The sequence below is a fragment of the Schistocerca americana genome, chromosome 1, assembly GCF_021461395.2.
Source record: "Schistocerca americana isolate TAMUIC-IGC-003095 chromosome 1, iqSchAmer2.1, whole genome shotgun sequence".
NCBI classification, from domain to species: domain Eukaryota; kingdom Metazoa; phylum Arthropoda; class Insecta; order Orthoptera; family Acrididae; genus Schistocerca; species Schistocerca americana.
Window position 1 is genome coordinate 60732434 of NC_060119.1, and position 18547 is coordinate 60750980.

Sequence of the window (18547 nt, forward strand, 5' to 3'; positions counted from 1 at the left end):
TTATGTTAGTACTGTATAACAAGGAAAATTAAGTACCAAAGCGTCGATTATATACCGTCACAAATTTTAGAACGAGTGTTGTATCGAACTATCGATCAGTGCTCGATTAATCGATATATTTTTATCATATTTGCAGAATGAGAATATAAACATGTCAATTTAGAACTACATACGAATTACGAAGTATAGTATTTATCGATGCCGACACACGAGACAGTCTTGGCCTGAATTTTGCTAGTTATGATGGTCGTTATATGTAAAAGATGTGGTACAGAACTCGGCTGGGTTGAAAGCAGTCAAAGACTCACCTTTGAGTGTGACGGAAGAGTATAAAACGGTTCATTGCGTGAATCACATCTGAGGCGTATGAATTTATTAAAACTGTATAAGCTGTCCCACTGGTAAACGAGTCGATATCAAGGAACACGTAAACAGCGCTACAGCTATGGAGTATTACATCAAACACGTTAAGCGGCAAGTCTCGAAACACACACTATCAATATGTGACACTGTAGAGCATACACACACATGATAATGGTTGGATGTTACGAGACAGTAAGCGAAATCGATTATTAAAACTGCTACACCAAAACACACATACTATCATGTGACATTGTGGTGCATGCTCACGAATGATAGTGACTCGTAAGTTACAGCGGCAGTGCACTTGATAGCGCAAGAAATCGATAATTACACGAGAAATGCCGATTACGCATGAAAAATGCTGATCCACTCAATGCAAACAAAGAAGGGTAGAGCAGATAACGTGACTATTTTGAGAATCCAGGCACGGAAAATAAGTTTTCGGGGTGTAAATAGCCCCCCATATTATGCTAAGTGGCCGAGAGATTAACATATATACCGTACAGGTATACAAATTATTTGTGCAAATTATACACCCTCCGTTATAAATACTTGGCCTATTTCAACTGAGAACAATAACAAATTACGTAATGTCGTGAATAAACAACTTAATGCACTAATGTAGTTTTTGCTAAAACTACAATACCTCAGATGATTAATTTATGTAATATGACGTAGACAAACTTGTAACAGTCAAATAAACACTGGCCTAACCTGAATCAATGTGATCTTTATAGCTGGGATGGTAAATGAGTGCATTCACTATTACAGTACATGAAGTGTAATGTACCAAACTGAAGAGTAGAATTAATCGATGTGTAGCCTACTTCTAATTCTGTATTTTGCTCTGCTTCTGGTGTAAGAAACACAAGAATTTCTGATTTAAGTAAGACAGTTAGTTTCTTCTTTCTGGGTATTTTTTTTTTTTTGCAAAATACCTCAGTGAAAAAGCAAAAATGCAATTACAGCTGCCTTACACAAATTGTAAAATGGTCATAGTCTTAGCACATGGGAACAATCATAATAGTTACCATAGTAATCATATCAAGGTTAAGCGTTTTTTATGGTGAAGGATGAGGTGGTTACAGTAATTAAATGTAGTGTCTATAATATTGAAGAAAATATATATTTTACATCACTGAGACAGCAGCCGACCACATTCAAACAGGAGTATCTTGCTATGAGCAGTCACTAATAAAATATGTTAACCTTACCCACAGATGAACCACCCTATGTCTGTTCCACATCTGTGAAGGTTCTCCTCCTTGATGGTTTCTATGGAGCACCTATCAGTCAATCAAACATGCTTTCACAAGCATGACACATGACAAACAAAATTTCCAAACATGTGCTGCAGCCCTCGCAAGAGTCTGATAAGGGGTTGATCCAGTATGAAATAAAAGTTTGTAGCAAGGTTTACAACTCAAGAGTTGAAGAAGAGGCAGAAAACATTCCTCGTGTGAGTAAGTAAATAAAATACACACTTCAGGTAAGTAAGAAAATGGTAAGTAAGAAACATGAAATTTTAAGTTCAGAAAATAAACACATTGTAATTAAATTACCACTGTTGTTGGAAAGGTGTCATGTGTATGAAAATGAACATGTGATACTGTATTCATTGACCTGCCATATATTACCATTAGTGTAAAGAATGTATTCGGTGAGACGAAAAAAAAAAAAAAGTCAAATGAAAATCAGTTAGCTGCTTCCAATTTCATCTCAGATGAACTCATTTCACTTTTGGTAGTCTGATTTTTAAACAGCTACAAGACAGTTTACTGCATAAAAATTGTCTTGCAGAGGTCCGTTTGCATATTCAGAAGGTATTTTAGCTGATTATAGCTGTAAATTCTAGAACTTGCTTCATAACTGGCGTTTTCATGGGAAGTAAAAACATTCCAGCAGTCCTCTCTTGCAGATCAATCATGGGTTAAAACCTATTTCTTAACTATGATGAAGTCTCATAACAAGGTATTTTATTTCTGAATCTTAAGTTTATTCTTCAATTATGGGACTAATAAATACCAATTTCAGCTGACTCCAGAGATAAATAATACTTAAAACTAAGGTAGATATTGAAAGACAGGAGGTCTGTGTCATTTTAATGGATTCAAATATGGATTTTTGGTGAAACACTGTATTGGGTATTAACTAAATGAAACTCGTGCATGTCTTTTTCTCGAAAAACTTTATTACTTTTGCATGGACTTAAGTTTCAGTTTATTTTTTTATTCCAAGTCCCAAAAATCCACACAGTGACGAGTTTGATATGGGTGTAGAATGTGTCAAGATTATGATTACACATATTTAGATTTATATTAAATTGCAATTTATTGATTGAAAAGCTATAACAGTAGTATAATTAAAACAATCTTCACTTGTCAATAGCAACACGTTAATAACAGTTTAACAGACATAGATGTCATACTACTGGGCAATCGGTTCAGCAGTGCAATTAGTAAAACTACATTGCAATGTTCCTGATGTTCCTTACTTTGTGTATGCTTATCTTCCGCACGTATTGATTTCCTACAGAGTTGTAGTTATTGAACGAGATTTAGGTCACTGTATAGTTGATCATGGCTTTGTAAATTTATTGGATTTCTTTTGCTCTGTAGTCTGCAATAATACAGGAGGCAAGATAGTTTAACTCAAAATCCAGTTCTGTGAAATAAGAGCGAAGAGGTTCTTTAAAGCCGTTTTCAGTATAGTCAAGAATAGTACATTAAATTTTACTAAGCAAGACTTTTTCAATACGGGAACATAATGTATACTAGTCCCCCCCAGATCTGACATATTAGTACAAATGCCAGGATGACAGTTTGATGCATAACAAGAAAATGAATAAATTTAAATTTTTCACTTGTACTCCCCCAGCCCCTCCGCCCTGCTATCAACATTCTTACCTGTGGCTCTCGCTCCAGGGCTGATGCGCTTCTCCGACCTGGGCCAACAATCCACAGACTGTGCACAAACGCCCCAGCAGATACTTCCACAACTAAAGTTAATGTGATCGTAGTCCTACATCAAATACGTGCATCTTTCCGTGATGTGACTTGCTATATGCAAAATTTATAACAGATCTGCACAGCAGTTAAATCACGGTATCTTTTATAAATCGGGAGTATCATTCATTGGCAAGGTAGATGTAGGGTTACACATCACTCTGCCAGAGTGATACAAAACACTACATACACACACTACATAGCACCTGAATGAAAGTAAGAAATCTTACTTATTTTAACGTTTGACAAATTATTATATTCACCCTTTAGTAGTGATGATATGTTTAGAACATTTTTGCTGCCATAGTCATTGTCATACTATTGGGCAACCAGTTCAGCAATACTAACATGTGAGGTATCATGAAAAAGTAATAGGAATTTTTGTTTTCCTTAAAGAATCTTTATTTAGTCATCATCATCAGCTTTGTCCCCTTTAAAGTAATTCCCCTCAGATATAACACACTTGCAACAGCACCTTTTTCTGTCTTGGAAGCACTTCTGGAAGTCACATTCAGCAATTCTGTGTTTATCTAATCAGTGGTGGCAAAATGACAGCCTTTCATGGTTCTCTTCAGCCTCAGGAATAGAAAGAAGTCCCAGGGAGCCATGCCCGGTGAATAAAGTGGCTAAGGCAACATAACAGTTTTGGTTTTGGCCAAAAAATCATGAATAAGCATCAAGTTGTGTGCGGGATGCAACTTTCACAAGTACTTTTGCCACACTTCTGGTCGTTTACCTCAGACTGCTTCATGCAAACAGCGCAGAACTTCAGGTAGTAATCGTTATTGAGCTACCGTCCATAAGGGAGGAACTCATGATGCATCATCCCATCATAATCAAAGAAAACAGTGAGAAGAACCTTCACACATATTGAACTTGTCGAATGTTTTTCTGTCTTGGTGCTTTGGGCAGTTTCCATTGGGATGATGTAGCCTTGGTTTCCACATCACAACCATATAAACATGTTTTGTCACCTCTTATAAACCTTCTTTAAGAATTCTGGGTCAGTGTCAACTTGATTCAGCAATTTCTGAGCCATGTCTATGTGATGTTTTTGGTTGAAATACAAAAATTTCGAAATAAACTTCCTTCCTGCGCGTTTCGTGCCCAAAACATCTGAAAAAAATTCCTTGACATGAGCCAAAGGATATGCCAACATCACCAGCAACCTCTCTCACAGTGGTTCGGCAATTTTACAGAACTATTTTCTTTACATTTGGCACTGTTGTCAGTAATTGCTGTGTTCGGGCATTAGGGGCAGTTGTCTACTTAAATGTCTTATTGACCCTTTAGAAATGTTTATACCACTCGTAAACTCTTGTCTTATTCATAACAGATTTGCCAAAAGCCACAGCCAACATTTCAAATGTGGTGCTGCACTTAATTCCATTTTTCACACAAAATTTAATGCAAATTCTTGATCTCTCTTTTTCAAAAGTAAAAATTCACTTAGCACTCAAAAACACATGTAACCTTTTCAATTGTCAATGGTACACTATTATATTCAATAACTGAAATTGCAAACATACATCAGAAAAATGTGTACAAACAAGGAATAAAAAATTGAAAATTGGATGTATAAAGCCCAAGAAAGCAAAAAATTGCCATTACTTTTTGTTCACACCTCTTATACAATAAAACTACAAGTTCATATTATGCAATGACTGAATTAAATATCTAATATACACTAAATACTTGTAGAACATACCACAACAGCCTGTGTGCATGTGAGTTCTGTGAAGAAAAAAAAAAATTGTATGCGTGTTTTCTATTTCAAAAGCTTAAATATACAGCAGTCTTTTCATTGCTCCTGTCTGTGACTCAGCATCTCCTCTGTATGGTGAGTAGAATCTATCCTTTTCATAAGACTGTTCTTATTTCAACCGGGACTTTCCCTTGTTTGTATTAACAGTCATGAAACTGTATAGCTACATCTTATAATTGGATAGATTAAAAAATCTACTCATCAAGTGGTGGCAAGAGAGACAACATGTACAAAGGTTAAAGAAATGTGCAAGCTTTTGGACGCAGTGGCTCCTTTTTCTGGTACAAGGGTTGCAGGGAGAAGAAGATGGATGAAGGAAAAGGAATGGTGATATTTAGGAAGAGGGGAGTGTTTGGAAAAGCCACACAGAACCGTAGGTCGGGGGAGTCTTTCCGGATGGAATGAGAAGGAAGACATTGTTGGTGACGGCACAAGATGAGATTTGATTTTTAGCTATGTCTTATCTTAAGTAAGGCCTCTTTCACAAATTTCTGAACAGAATAAAATGAGTGAATCAAGAGAAATTTGCATAGTTTAATTTTGAGAAGGGATTCACTATTCCCTATGTTTTTAGGTTAAGTAGGAAGAGGGCTGAAAATTTTTTCACCAGCACACTTAGCAGTCCTCTGCTCCTGGGACATATTTTTAGTTGATATTGATGTTAGTCTTATATCTAGTGTTATGCATGTGAACTGTTGAGTTATTTACAAAGAGGATGAGGTTCTTTATGACAAAGTACATTTGAGAAAAAAATGTATTGAGAAGCAGTGGTAAGTATTCCTAGTTGGTTAAATAATCTGTGACAGAAGGTTCGTGGACTTACTCTGAATATGACCCTAATCACTCCTTTTCCAAGCAATGAAGAGTTTTTGAGCAAGAAGGAAGTCCCCCCCAGAATATAATTCAATGTGACATGGTATAGTGCATAAGCAAAATAACCTGCCTTTGTGACCACTTGGTCTCCAGTACAAGAGAGCATTCTTAAAGTAATAGTTGCTGAGCTCAATCTCTCCACTGTTTCATGAATGTGATGTTCCAGTTTAGTTTGTAATTTACATGAATGCTTGCCTTGATTAGGTTGGCAGAATGGGAGTTAACTAGAAAACACACTATGAATAAAATGTCGGTAACTGTGTCTAACACATTTCCTATTACAATGCTGGTGGTGTCTGCAAACACAGTAAGTTGCACTCAGCACTAAGCTGAGGGCAGATTATTAGAATAATCAGAAACAATACTTGGCCCATAGAACATCAGGGCAACAAGTACCCATATGTGCCTCAGAGACAAGGCGCATGATGCTTGGGTGTCTCACTTTTGTAATCTGCACAGTATTTTTTTTTTGTCTCCTAACTAAGAGTTGTCTCTGCTCCTTATGAAATAAACAGTCTTACTCACTTCAGTATATTAGATGAATCCCAAGAAGTGTATGATCAGGGTGGTGGCGAAATTAGCCATTGTCACAGCCTCTCTATGTGCAGCTGTAGTGTGTCAACAACATCATATCACAAATTGCAATGGAACAACATATCTAAAACAAGTGTTCAGGACATTCTCAAGAATAAATGTTTGCCAGTGTTTGTATTTTTAGTGTCTTTAGAGTACTATACGATGTTCTTTAGACATGCAGCATTTCTTCAGTTCTCCAGCATATTCCGAAGAAGAAATTGTGTGGACACCTGCTGTGACTTGTTTGAAATGCAAAACACAGACAATTTTCTTTCTTGAAAAAATTATGGCCGGTGATAAGAGTTGGTGTTATCAATATGAACCTAACCACAAAATGACAAAGTGGAGAAATTCACATGAAGCATCGACACCTTGCTGACATAACTCACATTCAAGCCAAGCGTGACTTGAACAACATCCTAAAGAAGGACTTTTCTGACAGTTTCACATGGTTGTATCAACTTTCTTTGCATTGTCCTCAAGTGGGGGAAGACTAAATGGAACACCTGAAGCATTAAAATCACTGTCCTAAATTTCCCTATTTCTTATTACTCCAGTCTTGAAACTTTTGTACTCACAGGGTACGTGTAAAGCTTTTTTTTTTATATTCCTCAGCTACAGAACAACACTGAGGCCATTACAAATGTGTAAACAAAGCAGCTGTTCACTAAGGAATCATTTCACCTAGGCCTTTGAGTGATTTAGGGGAATCATGGCAACTCATCTGAAAGGCTGGATGCGGATTTGAGCTGCCATCTTCCCACATACAAATCTGTTGCACTAAACAATGTGCTAACCTGTATGGTTTCTTTTTTACAGAAAGTACATTTGTTAATAACAGGTTTCCCTCATGAATGATGGAGCTTTCCTCGGTGGGGTAGTTTGCATGCCTCAATGATGCAGAGAGCCATACTTAAAAGCAACCACATTGGTGGAGTACTGTGGATAGCCCAGACTAACACATGGTTTCAGTTGTTGCTGGAGCAAAAGGCTGGATGATTGACTGATCTAGGCATGTAACATTATCCACCATGGCCACACTATATACATTCTGTGGCATGGTTGAAGGTAAATGCGAACTACAGTCACTGTATCATCCAAAAACAAGCAGCACTGCTCTATGATTTGATTATAATGGCATACACTTAGATCGCTGTGTGGCGTCTACACTGGAGGATGTTATCATAAAAAAATATCAGGCATCCTGTGGACCACAGCATGGCATATAAGATCTCGTTAATCGTGAAGGTGGGTTACAGAACTTGAAAAGAGGAATGGATAGCTTGAAGTTAGATATGGTAGGAAATAGTCAAGTGTGGTGAAAGGTAGGACAAGATTTATGGTCAGATCAGTACAACACAAAACCAAATGTGAGGAATGCAGTAGTTTTGTCTAATAATGAAAATAAGAAAGCATGTGAATTACAATGAACATGAAAGTGAATGGTTTAACATAATAGAGTAGACATAGTCACTACCTTCACAGTAGCAGCCTGCTAACTGCACAGCTGATGGAGAAATTCAAAAACTATGATCAGATAATAGAAATTATTTAGTATGTAGGAAGAGGCAAAAATTTAAATGTGATGGGGGACTGAAATTCAATAATGAGAAGATGACAGATGGAAAAATAACAGTACATAGACTGGGAGGAAAGGACTGTAAAGGGAAATCATTTAATAGAATTTTGCACAGAACATAATTTAATCATTGCTAACACTAGGTTTCAGAATCATGAACGTAGGCTGCATACACGGAGGAGACCTGAGTAAACCAGAAGATGTCAGACACATTATACAGGGTCAATCCGAAGCCAACCGACAAAATTTCTGAAGTTGTTGTTGGATAATTAAGTATTCCAGTTTATGGGTCCCCTGGTCTCTAGTAGCTCGTTGCAGAGGAATTGCATTTCATTTAATTTATTACCCCTATTTATCTCTGTACCTGAACTGGACTGAAAATATTTGCATAACACTGAATATGTAGACAGTATGTCTTGTTTGGGAACAAACTATTTCCATTTATTTATGGTACTTGCTACTGAGGACAATAATGCCCACTTTACTCTTCATTCTCAAACTTGCACTCAGTAGTACTGCTCAGTTCCATCTTCAGTTTGTTTTTCTGGAAATATTAGTTGTACATTAACAGTGATAAACAGCAGTAATGGCATATTTACTGATGATAAGTTGGCTGATATGCACATCATGTGCGGACTCACTGAATGTAATGAAAGAGTGGCACACCACCACTCGCCCAACACTATGCTAAGCTGTTCCCACAGTGACAGTAACCACATCACAGTGCTTATGTACCTGTACATAGATGTCTATCAGAAACTGGGCCTATCCAAGTATAGTGAATGCTTTTTCACTACTGTGGAGGTATTTTAGCAGAAATGAAGGTAATCCAGGTAACGAATGAAATAAATCGTTATTACCAATACACTGATTCTCTACTATGAGCCGCCACAGATGATGGCTCCCTTACACAAAATACTCAGAAAAGATCCTTGAACAATCTCCAAAACTTTGTCAGTGGTGCTCAGATTGATCTCGTATACTGGTAAGGAAGAGAATTAGAAATCTCATCTTTTTTTTATTTTTTTATTATTATTATTATTTTTAAGAGGCAGATGTGAACTCTGACCATAATACTGGTCATTTGATAAAGACAAAAGCAGAGAAGACAAAAGACGTGTAGGAATCTAACACAACCTGGATATGTCTGTTGAATGTCACATGCAGACATTTTATGGCTAGGTTATGCAGTGGCATCATGCATGAGGCTCTGCTGTGGCCACTACCGGGCATAAAGCTTTGCTGTAGCCAACGGCGACCTCATGGCAGTCAACGTGTTGAACAGTCAGAAGTGTTTGAGAGCCTCAAAGGAAATAGTACGCAAAAGTGACCAAAGCAGGCAAAAGAAATACAATAGAAGATGTATGAGTGGCTCTGAGAGACAAAATAGTGAAGGCAGCAAGGGATTAAACAGACAAAAAGATAAGAGCCCAGTGAATATCTTTGGATATTTCACTGACAAAAGGAAAAAATACAAAAAGGCAGACAATGAAGCAAACATAAGAAAATACAGAGATCTCAAAAATGACTTGGACAGAAAGAGGAAAATGTGAAAGAAGGAAAAATTAGATGGGAAAAATAAAACTGTAGAAGTATGTTGTTGTTGTTGTGGTCTTCAGTCCTGAGACTGGTTTGATGCAGCTCTCCATGCTACTCTATCCTGTGCAAGCTTCTTCATCTCCCAGTACCTACTGCAGCCTACATCCTTCTGAATCTGCTTAGTGTATTCATCTCTTGGTCTCCCTCTACGATTTTTACCATCCACGCTGCCCTCCAATACTAAATTGGTGATCCCTTGATGCCTCAGAACATGTCCTACCAACCGATCTCTTCTTCTAGTCAAGTTGTGCCACAAACTTCTCTTCTCCCCAATCCTATTCAATACCTCCTCATTAGTTATGTGATCTACCCATCTAATCTTCAGCATTCTTCTGTAGCACCACATTTCGAAAGCTTCTATTCTCTTCTTGTCTAAACTATTTATCGTCTACGTTTCACTTCCATACATGGCTACACTCTATACAAATACTTTCAAAAATGACTTCCTGACATTTAAATCTATTCTCGATGTTAACAAATTTTTGTTCTTCAGAAACGCTTTCCTTGCCATTGCCAGTCTACATTTTATATCCTCTCTACTTCGACCATCATCAGTTATTTTGCTCCCCAAACAGCAAAACTCCTTTACTACTTTAAGTGTCTCATTTCCTAATCTAATTCCCTCAGCATCACCTGACTTAATTCGACTACATTCCATTATCCTCATTTTGCTTTTGTTGATGTTCATCTTATACTCTCGTTTCAAGACACTGTCCATTCCGTTCAACTGCTCTTCCAAGTCCTTTGCTGTCTCTGACAGATTTACAATGTCATCGGTGAACCTCAAAGTTTTTATTTCTTCTCCATGGATTTTAATACCTACTCCGAACTTTTCTTTTGTTTCCTTTATTGCTTGCTCAATGTACAGATTGAATAGCAACGGGGAGAGGCTACAACCCTGTCTCACTCCCTTCCCAACCACTGCTCCCCTTTCATACCCCTCAACTCTTATAACTGCCGTCTGGTTTCTGTACAAATTATAAATAGCCTTTCACTCCCTGTATTTTACCCCTGCCACCTTCAGAATTTGAAAGACAGTATTCCAAACAACATTGTCAAAAGCTTTCTCTAAGTCTACAAATGCTAGAAATGTAGGTTTGCCTTTCCTTAATCTATTCTGTAAGATAAGTCATAGGGTCAGTATTGTTTCACATGTTCCATTTCTACAGAATCCAAACTGATCTTCCCCGAGGTCGGCTTCTATCAGTTTTATGGGAGAATGAGGACAGGGTGTCATGACCTTGAGTCCAGATCAAGAAGATATCATCAATGCATCTGAATCAGACAATGAATGAGTTTTGGGAGGCTAGGAAGGTTTACTCTAGATGTCCCATAAAAGGGTTGGCATAGGAGGGTGCCATACAGGTACCCACGGCTCTGCTGCAGATTTATTTTTATATTGTCCCTTCAAGGAAGAAGTAGTTGTGTGGAAAGATGTAATTGGTGAGGTGTGTAAGGAATGAGGTAGTGGGTTTGGAGCCTGAAGGAAATTGGGAGAGGTAGTATTCGATAAAAGCAAATCCACGGACATAAAAGATGTTGGTGTGTAGCGAGGTGTCATCAACAGTGACAAGTAGGAATCCATGTGGTAATGGGGTGGGCATGTTTGGGAGTCAGTGAATGGAGGGGTTTGTATCTCCGATATTAGAATGTAGCCTACGGGCAATTGGTTGGAGTTGTTTGTTGACATGAGTGGAGATTCTTTCAGTGGAAGCACAGTACCAGTTACAATGGGGCTTCCACAATTGTTTGGTTTACAGAGTACGGGAAGCATGCAGAAAGTGTGTGTGTGCAGGGTCTTTAGGGTGAGAAGGGAGATGGCTTCAGGGGAGAGGTTCTGGGATGGACCTAAGGATTTGAGTACAGACTGGAGGTTATGTTGGACTACTGGGATTGGATCACTATGGCAGTACTTGCAGGTGGACGAGTCGGACAGTTTGCAGAACCCTTCTGTTGCGTACTCACTGCAATTCATTTTGACAGTAGAGGAGCCTTTGTCTGCAGTAGTATGATTAAATCAGGTCTGTATTGTGGTTGTCAATGGCTGTTCTTTTCTTGGGAAGGCACCTGGGAAAGGATGGTGAGACCAAATTGGAGGCAAGAAATTCATTGAAGACGACGAAGGCGGTGGTTGTGGAAGATGAGCAGGGAAATCACAGATGGATGGTGTTATACACTGGGACAAACGAGGCTTGATGTTGGTATTAAACTGGCTTTTTTTGGAGAAATTCAAAGAAGTGTTCCCAGTGTAGGAATCAGAATGCCCGGAGACATTAGATGCTGCCATGTGTGTGTGAATTGTGCTTGTGTGAATGCCTGATGAAGAACTTAGTCAATAGCTGAAAATATCTAGCATTCGTTTCATTGTACCTGCCTGCGATTCCTGGCTTCTTCTCTGTAGTGAGTAGCAAATACAGATGCGTTAGATTTACTTGTGGAGATGCAGCATGCACCAACAGATGTTAGCTTAAGAAATACAACCCCTAAGGAGATTACAAAGTTCATTTGCTCACTAATGAGCAGTAATTCTGCTACCTAAGGTGTTTCACTTCCCCCATGAACCATGGACCTTGCCGTTGGTGGGGAGGCTTGCGTGCCTCAGAGATACAGATGGCCGTACCATAGGTGCAACCACAACAGAGGGGTATCTGTTGAGAGGCCAGACAAACATGTGGTTCCTGAAGAGGGGCAGCAGCCTTTTCAGTCTGGATGATTGACTGATCTGGCCTTGTAACATTAACCAAAACGGCCTTGCTGTGCTGGTACTGCGAACGGCTGAAAGCAAGGGAAACTACAGCCGTCATTTTTCCCCGAGGACATGCAGCTTTACTGTATGATTAAATGATGATGGCATCCTCTTGGGTAAAATATTCCGGAGGTAAAATAGTCCCCCATTCGGATCTCCGGGCGGGGACTACTCAAGAGGACGTCGTTATCAGGAGAAAGAAAACTGGCATTCTACGGATCGGAGCGTGGAATGTCAGATCCCTTAATCGGGCAGGTAGGTTAGAAAATTTAAAAAGGGAAATGGATAGGTTAAAGTTAGATATAGTGGGAATTAGTGAAGTTCGGTGGCAGGAGGAACAAGACTTTTTGTCAGGTGAATACAGGGTTATAAATACAAAATCAAATAGGGGTAATGCAGGAGTAGGTTTAATAATGAATAAAAAAATAGGAGTGCGGGTTAGCTACTACAAACAGCATAGTGAACGCATTATTGTGGCCAAGATAGACACAAAGCCCATGCCTACTACAGTAGTACAAGTTTATATGCCAACTAGCTCTGCAGATGATGAAGAAATTGATGAAATGTATGATCAGATAAAAGAAATTATTTAGGTAGTAAATGGAGACGAAAATTTAATAGTCATGGGTGACTGGAATTCGAGAGTAGGAAAAGGGAGAGAAGGAAACATAGTAGATGAATATGGATTGGGGGGAAGAAATGAAAGAGGAAGCCGCCTTGTAGAATTTTGCACAGAGCATAACTTAATCATAGCTAACACTTGGTTCAAGATTCATAAAAGAAGGTTGTATACCTGGAAGAATCCTGGAGATACCAAAAGGTATCAGATAGATTATATAATGGTTAGACAGAGATTTAGGAATCAGGTTTTAAATTGTAAGACATTTCCAGGGGCAGATGTGTATTCTGACCACAATCTATTGGTTATGAACTGCAGATTGAAACTGAAGAAACTGCAAAAAGGTGGGAAGTTAAGGAGATGGGACCTGGATAAACTGAAAGAACCAGAGGTTGTACAGAGTTTCAGGGAGAGCATAAGGGAACAATTGACAGGAATGGCGGAAAGAAATACAGTAGAAGAAGAATGGGTAGCTCTGAGGGATGAAGTAGTGAAGGCAGCAGAGGATCAAGTAGGTAAAAAGACGAGGGCTAGTGGAAATCCGTGGATAACAGAAGAAATATTGAATTTAATTGATAAAAGGAGAAAATATAAAAATGCAGTAAATGAAGCAGGCAAAAAGGAATACAAACGTCTCAAAAATGAGATTGACAGGATGTGCAAAATGGCTAAGCAGGGATGGCTAGAGGACAAATGTAAGGATGTAGAGGCTTGTCTCACTAGGGGTAAGATAGATACAGCCTACAGGAAAATTAAAGAGACCTTTGGAGAGAAGAGAACCACTTGTATGAATATCAAGAACTCAGATGGAAACCCAGTTCTAAGCAAAGAAGGGAAGGCAGAAAGGTGGAAGGAGTATGTAGAGGGTTTATACAAGGGCGATGTACTTGAGGGCAATATTATGGAAGTGGAAGAGGATGTAGATGAAGACGAAATGGGAGATAAGATACTGCGTGAAGAGTTTGACAGAGCACTGAAAGACCTGAGTCGAAACAAGGCCCCGGGAGTAGACAACATTCCATTAGAACTACTGATGGCCTTGGGAGAGCCAGTCATGACAAAACTCTACCATCTGGTGAGCAAGATGTATGAGACAGGCGAAATACCCTCAGACTTCAAGAAGAATGTAATAATTCCAATCCCAAAGAAAGCAGGTGTTGACAGATGTGAAAATTACCGAACTATCAGTTTAATAAGTCACAGCTGCAAAATACTAACGCGAATTCTTTACAGACGAATGGAAAAACTGGTAGAAGCGGACATAGGGGAAGATCAGTTTGGATTCCGTAGAAATGTTGCAACAAGTGAGGCAATACTAACCTTACGACTTATCTTAGAAGAAAGATTAAGAAAAGGCAAACCTACGTTTCTAGCATTTGTAGACTTAGAGAAAGCTTTTGACAACGTTAACTGGAATACTCTCTTTCAAATTCTGAAGGTGGCAGTGGTAAAATACAAGGAGCGAAAGGCTATTTACAATTTGTACAGAAACCAGATGGCAGTTATAAGAGTCGAGGGGCATGAAAGGGAAGCAGTGGTTGGGAAAGGAGTGAGACAGGGTTGTAGCCTCTCCCCTATGTTATTCAATCTGTATATTGAGCAAGCAGTAAAGGAAACAAAAGAAAAATTCGGAGTAGGTATTAAAATTCATGGAGAAGAAGTAAAAACTTTGAGGTTCGCCGATGACATTGTAATTCTGTCAGAGACAGCAAAGGACTTGGAAGAGCAGTTGAACGGAATGGACAGTGTCTTGAAAGGAGGATATAAGACGAACATCAACAAAAGCAAAACGAGGATAATGGAATGTAGTCAAATTAAATCGGGTGATGCTGAGGGGATTAGATTAGGAAATGAGACACTTAAAGTAGTAAAGGAGTTTTGCTATTTAGGGAGTAAAATAACTGATGATGGTCGAAGTAGAGAGGATATAAAATGTAGACTGGCAATGGCAAGGAAATCGTTTCTGAAGAAGAGAAATTTGTTAACATCTAGTATAGATTTAAGTGTCAGGAAGTCGTTCTGAAAGTATTTGTATGGAGTGTAGCCATGTATGGAAGTGAAACATGGATGATAACTAGTTTGGACAAGAAGAGAATAGAAGCTTTCGAAATGTGGTGCTACAGAAGAATGCTGAAGATTAGATGGGTAGATCACATACCTAATGAGGAGGTATTGAATAGGATTGGGGAGAAGATACGTTTGTGGCACAACTTGACTAGAAGAAGGGATCGGTTGGTAGGACATGTTCTGAGGCATCAAGGGATCACCAATTTAGTACTGGAGGGCAGCGTGGAGGGTAAAAATCGTATAGGGAGACCAAGAGATGAATACACTAAGCAGATTCAGAAGAATGTAGGTTGCAGTAGGTACTGGGCGATGAAGAAGCTTGCACAGGATAGAGTAGCATGGAGAGCTGCACCAAACCAGTCTCAGGACTGAAGACCACAACAACAACAACAAGGTGTTTCAATCAGAAAATTAAAACCTTGTGCTTACTTGATAAGATTACCCTTCAGCTATCTTTATACTCCTCATAAATAAAAAATTTACAGCATATTTTCTGGCAGAGTTAAACGTGCTGTAGTAACACCCATCTATAAAACTGGAGATAAGAAAACCATCTCTAATTACGGACCTGTTTCATCCCTGCCACTCTTACCACCCATTTTGAGGAAGGGGCTTATGATAAAATATTGATTCTTTTACCTGAGCATAGTAAATTGCCTCTCAGTCCGGCTTTCATAAAGGATTGTCTATAAAGAAAGCAATAAAATGCAAGATGTTACAAATGAAGTGTTAATAGAGCTAAACAAGATAAATTGTCCTGTTGGGTTATTTTGTGACCTGGCTAAAGCTTTTGATTATGTACTGTTCTTGAAGAATCAAGTTTGCCAAGATCACTAGTAATTCTTTTATTACTCTTACTGGTTTCAGCTGATCTATTCTGCCATCATAGGATTATGTAACATTATTAGATGTACATGCTTTTTTACTGATTTCAACAGATCTGTGTTGTCATCATTGGATTTTTTAACATTAGGTTGTACATGCTTTTTAGATCACTGAAAGCCACATAGTTATGTCATGTCAAACTGTGATAAAAAGTGGCAAGTAACACCACCATGTCACACATAAAATACCACATAATTAAAAACTACAATATGTTGTGCTGATGTCTCAGCATACACTTTTGATTATATGGATCACAAAATTCTACTTGGCAAACTCAAGTGTAATGACATTCTCTTGCATTGATGGAATCTTACTTTCACAGCAGAAAGCAGAGGGTCTCATTGACAGACTGTGTCATGAACATGAAACTAAGCTCAGATCACAGAAACATAAGGTTCCATAAAATTTGGTATTGGGCCCACTCTTGTTTTAATTTGGATAAACAGTTTCCACTGACTTTAAAAGGCAGTTGAAAACCTCTCATGTTTGCTCATGACACAAGTATGTAATGGAGGGTCCACACTCAAGCTTAGCAGACACATATAGAGAACAGTTGATGACACGAAGCAGTTCAAAGCTAAAATTATTAAGTCATAATCTCGTAACAACTCCTATTATTGAATTTTGAAACAACAACAAGAACCTGCTAGAACCAGGAGACATTAATGACCACACACTACATTAAACATACTGTGCCACATTAGCTGTGGTCCAGTAAAACATACACATAAACTAATCAAAAAGCCCAATTCAGTGTGTTTTACCTTTAGAAGCATATCTCATGTAGTTGGCTGAAAGATAAGAGTGTTACCTTACTCTGAATATGTTCACTCTTGTTGTCTTACGGAATTATCTTCTGGGACAGTACACCTAGAATTATCTTCTGGGACAGTACACCTAAAGTAAACACAATGTTCATCCAGCAGAAGCAAGCAGTAAGAATACTGTATGAAGAGGGCAACTGTAAATCTTGCAGCTAAGCCTTTGGAGGATCTTGGAATTCTTATACCACTTCCCAATACATTTAATCCTTAACGGTTTTTCGGTGCTGATAATAAATATAAGTTTTATCCAAACTATGATAAACTGTTACAGTAAATGTAGACTTTGCCTCTGTGTACAGGGTTCAGAATGGATTTATGGTATGTACTTTGGTGGTAAAGTATCCAATAAACTGCCATGCAATGTAAGGCAAGAAATTTGGAATTCCAACCATTTCAAAAGACAATTAAAAAATGTTGTTCATTAGCCACTGTTTCTATCTATTATTGAAATATGTACGGTGAATCATCTAAAAATTGCACCACAGATGTTGCAGAAATGGGAAAGTGCTATTGATGTACCTTTTTCATAGAATGGATTGGTAGTCAGGGGTTTGTATTGTTAACCAATCAATAGATTGTAATAATACTTAGAGCGAATATTTTTTGTACAAACACACACTTTTTTAAATGAAACAATGTCTGTTGGCATTAACAAACTAAAAATGTGTTAAGTTAGAATGTCAGTGGTGTTTGTTGCAGGATGCTAGTGCAAGCTATTTATGAGATATTGTATTCTGAAAAGTTCCCACACAGAAATTTATACAATACCCATGGTAGCACACACTAAACAACAAGATAAGTGCATGCACTAGTTATGTGGATTCTGACCAGTAAGAAGACAACTGACCATCAAAGGTTGTGTTCAAAATAACCATAGGCAGTGGCAATACACGCTTCCGGTCTTGTTCAGAATGACTGCTGCAGAGATGTCTGAGCAGGTTTCAGTAATACAACATTGCATATAATCACGTATATTTGGCAGTGTACAGGCGTCAAATTCCGGGAATGGGCCACCAAAGGTACAGGTCGTCTGCGACCAATCCAGTGATTTGGAAACAACTCATGAACACATGCTGTAGTACTTTGTGCACTGTGGGCAGGACAGCCATCACATTGGTACCACAGATTCCTCCTAAGTCTGCAGAGTAACATCATCTAGCATCCATGTAAGATGGTCCATTAGCAGGCTGTGATACTTGTGCACATTCAGTGTGCCGTCTATGAAAAATGGGCCTATGAGCTCATGGTTCACTATCCTACACCAGACGTTTACACTCCACAAATGCTGATGTTCCATCTGACGAAGCCAATGGGGATTGTCAACAGACCAATAGCACATGTTTCAGCAGTTTCCCTGGCCGTTATTAGTAAACGTGCATTCAGTATTAAACAAGCTACCTGACATATCTGGAGTAGCCTCACTTAACGACCCTGTACAGAAGTTAACACAATTCTCATAATCATTTCCGTGTAGCTCTTGATGGAGAGATGTGATAGGGATGGAACCTACATTGATCGAGAATGCATAGGATGTTTGCTTAACTCGTACCACTTCCTTATGCAATTGTAAGGGAGCTAATATGCGGATCAAATGCAACAGCAGCCAAAACATTAATTTCTGCCTCCTCTTCCATCACTTGTTTCCT

At 38.5% G+C, this 18547-nt stretch overlaps 1 protein-coding gene across 1 annotated transcript in view; it reads right to left on the reverse strand.

Moving 5' to 3' along the window:
• Positions 1-640, reverse strand: part of LOC124620363 (sulfite oxidase, mitochondrial-like) — a 158107-nt gene extending 157467 nt beyond the window's left edge. The window contains exon 1 of the mRNA XM_047147036.1: positions 309-640. Within this exon, the coding sequence (XP_047002992.1) occupies positions 309-343 (35 nt within the window). The 5' untranslated portion in view covers positions 344-640. The remainder of the gene's footprint in view (positions 1-308) is intronic.
• Between the last annotated feature and the right edge of the window lie 17907 nt (positions 641-18547).